Genomic DNA, 10,117 nt, shown 5'->3' on the forward strand with positions numbered 1-10,117 from the left:
AGTTAAACACAGGATGCCACAACATGTAGCATGGAGCTAACCAAGGTTACCGGTGAGTACAACAGACTGAGCAGACAGCAGCAGGTAGAGGAGCTGTGGCCCGGGGCTGGGAGGGACAGGAAGAAGCTGTATCACCGGTGCACTTCGCATCATTTTTTTCAGACGACAGCTCAGTCACTTTAACTCAGGTGCATTAACAGCCAAATGGACAGCTACATGGACTAGCTAACCGGCTGTAGTAAAGCCTCAATGTCATTGCCGTACGGTCAGTGTTAACCTCTAGCACATCCTCTTAATAGGCTAACCGGTGGAGAGCGAGTCCTCCGGGGCAGACAGCCTGCTGCCTGCTGCCCGCTGCCCCGCTGCCTGCTGCCCGCTGCCCCGCTGCCGGCCGCAGAGCTCCGGGGAGCCGGACAGCAGACTGCATCACCGGAGAGGAGAGAGGGAGAGGAGGGGGGAGAGAGGTGATATGGAAAAACTCATCAGCTGCTTACCTTTGCTGCCATGCTAAGCAAGCTCACCGTCAAATAGTCCCGTTCACTTCCTCCTGCGTGACGACGTTCCCATGGAGATCAGATCACGCGCCGGTGCAGTGAAAAGGAGGATGAGAGAGGATCAGCTGTGCACGTGGTGCGGGGCACGAGAGGTCAACTGGTCAGTGGCTTGTGCATGTCAAATCCATTCAGTCTATTAATGTCTCTCTGTGTGTGTCTATTCAACTTTTTAAAATGTCATGTAACTTATCCTAGGTGTTGCAGGACACATGACTCCCTTTTTTCTTTTTTTACTGACTTAAGTGGTAGCAGTCAAACTGGGGACATCCCTGATGTTTAATGCAGTAGTGAACACTGTATATGATACAAAGTCCCAACCCTAAATTGTTTTTTTTTCTTAAATATTTCCTTTACTACCCAGATCCACCTGCTTAATGCTTAGACACAGTTAGCTTAGACTGGAATAAGTTGTGCAATTTAAATTGTCCTGTTTGAAAACACTTTTCTTTTGATAGTTTCCTGTAATATCTCAAATGCTGCATATTCTGTATATTTATGCATAGATTTAAAACAGTGTCAGCATGGATGGATACAGTGACAGCCTGTAGTTGGTCTCATCATAACCTGCAAAAATATATACATGTATAATATAGCCTACAGCATAAAAATAATACATAACTGGACCACTTAATTTTTTTTTTTTTTTTTTAATTCATACTCAACAGTGCATGTGTTGTTGTAGGGCTTAATTATACCTCCTGTGGTAGTGTTGTAAAATTATTTTCATCCTCCATCAACCTCAAAGTTTTTGCTGCAGTATTCACTCTGGTCTTTTATGTACATGAAATATAGTTGTTTTGTGGCAGTTTATTGTTATGCACAGAGTCTCTACTGTACTAAAGAACATATGCCTGTTGACGTCAGTATAAACGTCTTACTTCCTTCCTGACGCCTCTTCTTTCCTCACACAGTAAATGGTTCCTATACTTTATTTCCAGCTTTTCCAGCCCATCTGTGCTTTGTGCCGGGAGGGAAAAAGGTGCAGAGAGAATTTCATGACTACAAAAGCAAAGGTTAACATTACTCACAGCATAAAAACAATTTAAAAGGGAGCAAAAGGGCTCTAATGGCCCGACAGTCTTCAAAGAAAATGTATTTTGCGCTCAGAATAATTCATAGCTTTTTGCTGGTGGCTTTTCAGCTTCCCGGAGACCCAGCATGAACCACTGTATTTTTCCCAGCAGGCTCTCTGCTCCTCGCAAAATGGCCTTCGCCAGGGCATACCTCGCATCCCCTCCAAATATTGACAGCACTGAGTCCATCGCTTATTGGAAAAATGGCTGTAAGTAATGTTTTATCAGCAGATGCAATCTCCACACCTGTATTTTCTCCTGTCATATGACAATATTTGACAAGATTAATGATTTGATCCCATGACATTTTATTTCCCATCACTGTCAATCTGCCAGCAAACAACTCTTACTTGTGGCATTTAGTGTAGGAAGCATGTAGCAGCATTTGCTTTGCTCTTGTATTATTCATGATCTGAAAATTTTCTTGAGGCATATAAACTACGATGTCTAGCGACTCTGACATGAAGCTCTCTATTTTTAGCAATCAAACCAACAATGTTTCTGTCAGCCGCCACAGAGTAAGTGGGTAATAATGATAAACCTTCATGACCTTTCAACTTCCATGGCTTTAGGGGTCTCCTGCCCGCGTCCCCAAGGGCCCACGTGTCCTGACAGCTTGAGCGATGAGTGGCGGACGGCTGTCTCAATTCACCCCCTTCTATTTTTAACCCACACTAAACACAGAGCGTCCAAAATAGGCCCGAGCTCTAAACAAATGATTAATAGGGCACTTAGGGCCTCCCCACTGACCAGTGTGTCCCTATTAACAGCCAATAACGGAGGCCTCTGGGGTCAAAAGGTTTAAAGACTTTCTAATAAAAGTAACACAGACATGGGGATGTGTTTTGGAGGAGAAAAAGTTGTGTCTCAGTTTGAAATGCTGACAAGTTAATAATCCCTTCTCAAATGGCTCTACCGCACTAAAATGGCCAGTTTGTTCTTACTTTTATTGCTATCATCTGTCAGTCACTCACATCTCTCCCTCTCTCTCTCTTTTTCTGCCATTTCTTAAGTGGACTGAAAGGACTAAAACAGATTTACAGTAATGTTCTCACTGGGGCTTTATTCTCATTCCCCACACTTTCTATTCTTTTTAGGGTTGAATGTGAATTCTTATTGTATTTTTAGGCAGGAAATGCCTTAATGGATTCCCAAAGACGTATTCATGACATGGTAATGAGATTCAAATTTGTAAGACATTTTTGACCTGAAAAAGAAGGCCGCTTGTGGCAATGGCTTTGTCCTGTTTCTGACTGCTCTGGAACACCGTCACTCTCAGTATTCCCAGTTTTGTCTTTTTGTTTTTTTTATTTTTAGAAAATTTTAACACTGTATGGAGACACAAAGCCAAAAAGACATAAAATGAGAAAGAAAACTCTGAAACTATGAAGGTATATTGATCTGTCACTTACTGACAAAACAAATTTAGCAAAGAGTGCGTGGGTCATTGGCAAGTTGCACTGTAATATTTTATTGCACTGAATTATCTTAAAATGTGTTGTTTTGTTTCATCTGTCTGAAACGAAAACATATTTTTTTAGGTACAGTAAACCTTTATAACAGTTTATATTCAAAATGATACAGACAAGATAGAAAAAACTGTAAAGTTAATGACTCATTATTACATGACTTTACATTATTATACACTGTGGAAGCACAATAGTGAATGTGAACTGAAAGAAAAGGAGCATTTTACAAACTTGATCCCAAAGACATGAATAGGGAGGGCAGGAAAGTTTCTCACTCATTCTTTTTCTGCTGCTTCATAAGTTTAGATTCAAAATCTTTAGTCTGAGTCTGCGCAGTGACCAACAGGCCTGCGATGTCTTTGATACAGAAATTACCTCAGGAGATCAATAAAGTCATACTTGGTTTCGATAATGCATTATAAATGAGGGCTACATGTCTCTGTGTTGTTGCTTGTGAATTATTAAACAAACATGTTAAGAGATGGACAGTCTCTTGAGCACCACTGGGAATTTAAGCAGCTAACACATGAGCCTGAAGCTAAAGACAGAAACAATCAGAGTGGAATATTACATTTTAACTTTTCTAATTTTGAAATGCCATAACCTGCATACACCCTGCTGCTGCTTTGAATACTCATCAGGACATGAAAAGTGTATTCACCTGCTGCTGAATATCGTCCTCATCAAAAACACTTGTTAATCTCCTGAACAAAACTCCTCATCCGCAGCTGATATTTGAGGTCAGGTCCAGTTCTTACTTTTGTTTGAGTAATGTTTGCTGAAAACTGGTAGTGCCCAGCCTTTTATCTTTCTAATTTCATAAAGCGACGCGATATTTGTGACCCATTTTCAGTAGGAACGGAATTAGTTTGGTGCTGTGAGTGCTGTGGTGAGTGAGTGAATAAAAGATGTACAATTTTGGTCTTGGTCTTCTCATGGGGTTTGTGGACAGCGAGATAAATAGGCAGAATATGACCATTAAGTTTCAGAGTTTTGTATAAACCAGGGAAATATGTTTTCTATGACCAAATTTGCCATATAATGTTATGGACAGACAGAATTATGACCCCTTGTTATTGACTTTGATTTATTTCACTCGGTTTGCACACAGAGCAGAAATATTATATAAAAGTAAAAGCATTTAAAAGTGGAGAAGAAAGTTTTTCATATAACTGTCAAATTCTGAATTTATGTGTTTCAAGTTGACCCTGGTTATGACCCTGACATAACCTCCACCCTCTTTCTCTTTTCACTTTTTGGTTGTTTTTTAAAGTTTCAAACGCTCTTCTTATTTAGACCTGTCATGCCTGAGAAGTTAAATGTCTTGCTCAATGACACATCAGCAGGACACATGACTGCTGATGATGGACACATAGTGGCTACAAACCTGCAACCACTTGATTATAGCCATTTTATTTCCCCCTCTAATTAACTATGTTTCATGTGAGAACCAAGATTGATGCCAAAGTCGTTCCAGTTGTGCTCAGCGTTTGAAACTCTGAGATGAAAACACCCATTGTGCAAAGACAAACCATTGCAAACTTCACACTTGCCAAAGCAGGAATTTTATAACTTAGGGGACCCACCAAAAAAAAAAAAAAAAAAAAAAACCCACAAAGTAGACAGACTACTCAGATAGTGTGGGATGACTTAGACAAATCTGTTTTGAATAAAAGACAAGGAGGTGGCAAGAATAGAGGGGATGGGAGAAAACTGAATGGGGAAGCCATTCTTATGAAATCAGCCTTGTAATCCATCTAATATGCTGCACTGACAAAGCAAAGAAGTGCTTCTATTTTCTGCTTCTTTCATACGTCTTTCTGGTTTAGCCTACTTACTCCTCCATAAGAAAAGCATTATTTGTGCTAATACATAAAAGCCATCATGTCCTTCCTTTATCATTCATATAGGGGAGCCGTCTCTCTCTATGCTGCCTGTCTAACAACAAAACAATGCCTCTTATAATCTACTTTCATTTCTCCAATCAGTTGGTTGTCAAACACTATCCTTAATCACCATACATAGTGTGCACTGCATTAAAGTGGCATTCTTGTAAACACCATATCTGTAATAGTGTGTGACAAGCCGCCTTTGTTTACACCATAATAACTGGGTGTTTGAATAACTTCTCAGTGACTTTAAGTAACCAGCCAGACTCACTCTGCTTCCATTCAGCTGTGCCGTTTGATAACTTGGACTGACGTTTGGCGTGGAGCTGACTGTGGATTAGACCAAACAGTAGGGGCTGAATGGACGCCTCATTCAGTTCACCTGTGGTCCTGAGACATGCGAGTGCATTTCCTGTGCGTGCACACTTTCGGATGCAGTGTACATCCGCTTGTCACATTATGCAAATGTCGACGTGGGCATCCATAAACATGTAAGACAGTTAATATCAGCCCCACCTACACACGTTTATTTGAAGCACCAGCTTTGCTTCATGTCCACACTCTCCCTCTCTTTTCCATGTGCCCATGAAACTCTCCCAAAAACCCTCCAGGCGGGCTTGTCTTCTCTGTAGCTTCTGGATGAATCTGTTTAGTATCTTTCAGTTCTGATGAAACGCTACACTAACCATGCTTAAGGGCATCTGGGAGGGTGAGGGAGGATGGGAGCTTTGAGACGGTCCAGACAGGCCTCCTCCTCTCCCACAACAACAAGGACCCACACTGAAGCATGCTCGGACCCTGCAACCAGAGAGGGCACGGGGGTCCTCCAGCCTGCCTGGCTTTTTGGGATAAATGAACCCAGATGCTTCCCGCAAACGCAGAGCGACCAGGCTGAGGGAGTGAGTGAGGGCGGGGGAGTAGGTGGTAGAAACGGAAAAAGAGGAGGCTTACCTCTTTTTTTTCTCTCTCTTTCTCGCAGTTGTCTGTCAGATTTCTGCGCTTTCTCATAACCACTGATCACAGAGGCCTCAGTGCATGGAGCATTGTGGGAAATGATCAGGGGGGGGGGGGGGCATTTTTGCGTTTGAAGGAGAGTGAGAGCAGCAGCAAATCTTTAAGTCCTTTCCTGTTCCTCTTCCTGTCAAACTGCCACCTGGACTGAGAGAGAGAAAAGGAGGGAGTGAGAGAGTGATGGTCGCATTTGTCTAAATGACTTAATTGAAGTTCAAGTCGGTGCAGGAAGTTTTACACTAACATGAACGGCGTGATTACATTTTTGTGTGACTTCCTTTATACATTAGTTGGACCAGCTCTCCACCGCAGCAGTGCACTTGATTGAAGATGCAGAGCTGCCACCCTGCTCGTGGTTCCTCTCTATAGGATAAATACCTGCCAGTCAGTCATGTCTGTCCTCTTTTAAAGGAATCGTTTGACGTTTTTCGAAGTGCGTTTTTTTTTTTTTTTTTTCGCTGCCTTGAGTGAGACGAGAAGATTGATACTATTCTCATGTCCTGCCCTGTAAATATGAAGCTACAGCCAACAGCCACTTGTCAACAAGTCACCCAAAAAATTACAGCTTTCAGCCAAGAAATAGTCCAGCTCATAACCCTGGTTAAAACACAATGTGTTGTTTTTACACTGCAGTTTTATACAGATCAACGACAATATAAAAAAAATGTATGGATAAGTTTCAGAGGTGCTGGTAAGTGATAGGCCTGTTGAGAAGAGCTAGGATCGCTGATTACCCCCGTTTAGTCTTTGTGCTAAGCTAGGCTAACAAGTTTCATTTGCCACTCACCAGTTGATTTTCTCCAATACATCATGCATCAAATCTAACTCCATAATAACTTCAAATTCAGTATAACAATTTGATGTGATGATGATGCAATAAAGAAAACTAGCTGCATGGAAACACTGAAATGCAGATGTGTTTTTTTTGCAGTAGCACTCAAAACTTCTTTTCCAACGCGGACTGCAGCGAAATGTTTCTCACCAGGGACCTCGGGAGTAACCTGTGTCACTACCAATCTGCCAGGCTCTCCTGATGCCATCCAGATGCCCCATCCTGAAACACACACCGGCCTCTTTGTTTGCTCCACTTGAAGTTTAGAGCCCCCTCTGTTTTTTTCAAAGCACTGGACATGCACTGACACATATACAGATGCACACATGCACAGATACACACTTTTAAACCAGTGCAAATGCACGGGTACCCCATGCACTCCACCCCCACCACGCGCACGTGCCCGTCTGAGGTAGATGCAGCAATGAGGAATAAACGACAAATTTCCTATTTCATTCCACCGAGTCTCGCCTGTTTTTGCTCACTCCTAACCCGCCTTGCCACATCGGAAGACCAAGAGTTAAATTAGAGAGGACTAAATTTCCTGAAATGAAATGACTGTCAACTCAACTTTGCTCCATCACCTCAGAAGAGCGCAAGAAAAATAAGCCAGTCCTTCCATTCTGTTTTTGCCAATTGAACAGCAAACAGACTTTGAATTATCAAAGGCACCCGAGGTAGAAGTCGCCACTCTCAGATGAATTATGAAACAAAGTTGAGTTGTTTTAGTCTGTCTTTGATCTCAGAGATTTGTAGCGAGCCAACAATATGTAGCTCCTGTATATGTCAACATGGCCATTAGGAAGTGCTGACATCTATCTGATTAGGATGACAAAACAGCCAGCACCTGCGCGTGAGTGTGTGTGTGCGCGCACGAGTGCTGCTTTGCCAAATGTCATTCATATCTGCTGTCCTATGTGCATGTGTTTATGCACTTTACATGTGTGCATTCTTGTACATTTGAATGTAACTGAGTCTGTGCACTTTTGTTCTTCCACATCTGTGTGTGTGTGCATGTGTGTGTGTGTGTGTGTGTGTGTGTGTGAGGATGAGAGAGTGCATGCCTGCGTGGTGTGCTGGCTCGCTGTCCTGCCTTGAGGGGAGATAAATGGCTGAGTGTTGTTGTTGTCCAGAGAGCAGACACTCAGACAGCCGCTCACACATGATTAATTGTTTCCTTGTTGGGACTGGGACCAGTTGACTGTGTCTGGGCCAAGGCCTCCCACCCAGCCTTTCCAGGCGTGTGTGTGTGTGTGTGTGTGTGTGTGTGTGTGTGTGTGTGTGTGTGTGTGTGTGTGTGTGTGTGTGTGCAAGCAAGAAAGAGAGTGATGAAAGGCAAAGACAGTAACAGAGAGAGGGAAAGAATGTTATGTCCTATTTTACGAGTTTGTCTGTCACTGTACTCTCTTTTTAAGCATGTGCTATTGTTTTGAACGCCGGCCACACAGTGAAGTGGTGAGGGTTTTTGGTTGAATGTGGTGAGAGTGATCGATGCGAATTGAGGGGATGCATTCGTCCTGCAACCTTTTTATGTTCACTTGAATTGGACTGTGCAATGTTAAAGGTCTTTAATGGACTTTTTCCTGCAATTGTTTCCCTCCCTCGTGTAGTTATGATGCAGATACTGTGGCGTGTAATTAACCATGCTCTAATTACTTGATCCAAGTGAAAGAAGCTTTAGCTATTGCCTTGAATCATGGCTGCACATTGATTTCTCATAGGTCAACACTGCTCAGGTTGATCTACAGTGATGCTGGGTTTCATGGGAGTGCATGAGTGAGTCTGATGATTGATTAATTACAATTATCAGAGGCCTGATAATTCACCAGAGATGATAATAACATCAAGTGTGCTTTATTGCTCTGGCGGAAAAAAGCCTCTCCGGTGTCTAAATTGTCCCCCCTGTTAATTTCTCTTCCTTCACTGTCCAATGCTTTTAAGTGCAGCAGGACAGGTGGATGGCTGATCCACTGTGTTCAAATATTGGAGGTTTGGGAGGGGACGAGGGCTAAAAAATCAGGAGTAAAAATAGAAAACAAACTCCCTAATTGCCAGGTATCATGGGCATACGGGAAGGAAACTCTGCAGGGGGTGTTGTTACCAGACGTCACAGTTAAAAACACGCTGCCATCCTCGCAGGGCCATTTGGCTCGGTTGCACATTGTGATTTAATGATGGCATGAGGATGACTCACATGCAACACTGATTCACTTTACATTAGACCCACAGCAGCTATTATCCCTCCATTGTGTTGGTAAAAGTACTGGACTCCACCAAGACTTGTGTTAAATCGATGCAAAACATTTACTCAGTGAGAGTTTCTACTTCAGTCATGTGTGCTATTATACGGTGTAGGCTATCAGCCTGGTTTGTGATTGAATTGGGTGGTTTGTGGATGAATAACGCAGTATTGGTTTTGTTAGGTTTTGTTGTCTAACTACCTGTTTTCCCCAGAAAAAGCAAAGAGCAGTACAACGCTGAGCCAAAAAAAGGGGTAGAAGCTTGAAGACAATATTACCCACACTGTTGTAAAACCTTAATTTTTCACAGAATGATTGCCACAGACCTTAGATATGCAATAGTTTGATACCAGAATTTAGGTTTGAGCAATCTAATATGGAAAATGCAGCAACAAAAATGTTTCTTGTTTGAATATGTGATGTAAGTGTAACTTTAGCATTTCAATTCAATGAGATTAGAGGCTGCAAGTTACATTTAGGCCTACACTGATTAGATTTTGCTTGTGCTTTTATGTTGAGTAAAAAAAACAACAAATTACTATGATGTTGGAGCGTCGACATAAACTGGGGAAATGCAGAACATACAAAAAGTGAGTAAAATATTATTCACTATAGGGCTAACTCACCACATGACTGCAGTCCATGCTACTTTTTGACTTTTTTCTTTGGGCTATTATTAAATTTACTACAATCTGTTGTAAACATGTTGGAGCATCAGAGTAGGCTATATTTTCCATCAACATAAAAACCTTGGCTTAGACCAACTATGGCTGAGTTGTTATTATTATATGAGCTATTCACACTTTGTCTTCTAACCTACCTGTTTTAGTTCTTGTAAATCTACAATCTGGTTAACCCCCAAAATGTTGTATTTATGGTATGATAATAATAAGTCATATTCTGGTCTTGGCTTTGCAGGGCACTATTCTCTGTGCTCCATTTTTCATACTTGTGAAATTATACATTTATCTGTCAAAGTCCTGTGAGATGGATCGTGTCATAAACTGCGCGGCTGAGACAGGGACTCATAATCGGCCCTGACATCAAAC

General features: G+C 42.0%; 1 protein-coding gene and 1 long non-coding RNA gene across 2 annotated transcripts in view; one reads left to right on the plus strand and one right to left on the minus strand.

The window, feature by feature from the left end:
- slc25a13 (solute carrier family 25 member 13) overlaps positions 1-645 on the minus strand; it is a 48,919-nt gene extending 48,274 nt beyond the window's left edge. The window contains exon 1 of the mRNA XM_085792078.1: positions 495-645. Coding sequence (XP_085648204.1) covers positions 495-506 — 12 coding nt within the window. The 5' untranslated portion in view covers positions 507-645. The remainder of the gene's footprint in view (positions 1-494) is intronic.
- LOC146978989 (uncharacterized) lies at positions 529-7,225 on the plus strand. The gene is made up of 4 exons (XR_015037146.1): positions 529-654; positions 1,493-1,567; positions 1,696-1,836; positions 6,928-7,225. It is a non-coding gene; the product is annotated as an uncharacterized LOC146978989 (long non-coding RNA).
- The last annotated feature ends 2,892 nt before the right edge of the window (positions 7,226-10,117 follow it).

Source organism: Trachurus japonicus, chromosome 11 (genome assembly GCF_045865225.1).
Source record: "Trachurus japonicus isolate A0001 chromosome 11, Traja_1.0".
In the NCBI taxonomy this organism is placed as follows: domain Eukaryota; kingdom Metazoa; phylum Chordata; class Actinopteri; order Carangiformes; family Carangidae; genus Trachurus; species Trachurus japonicus.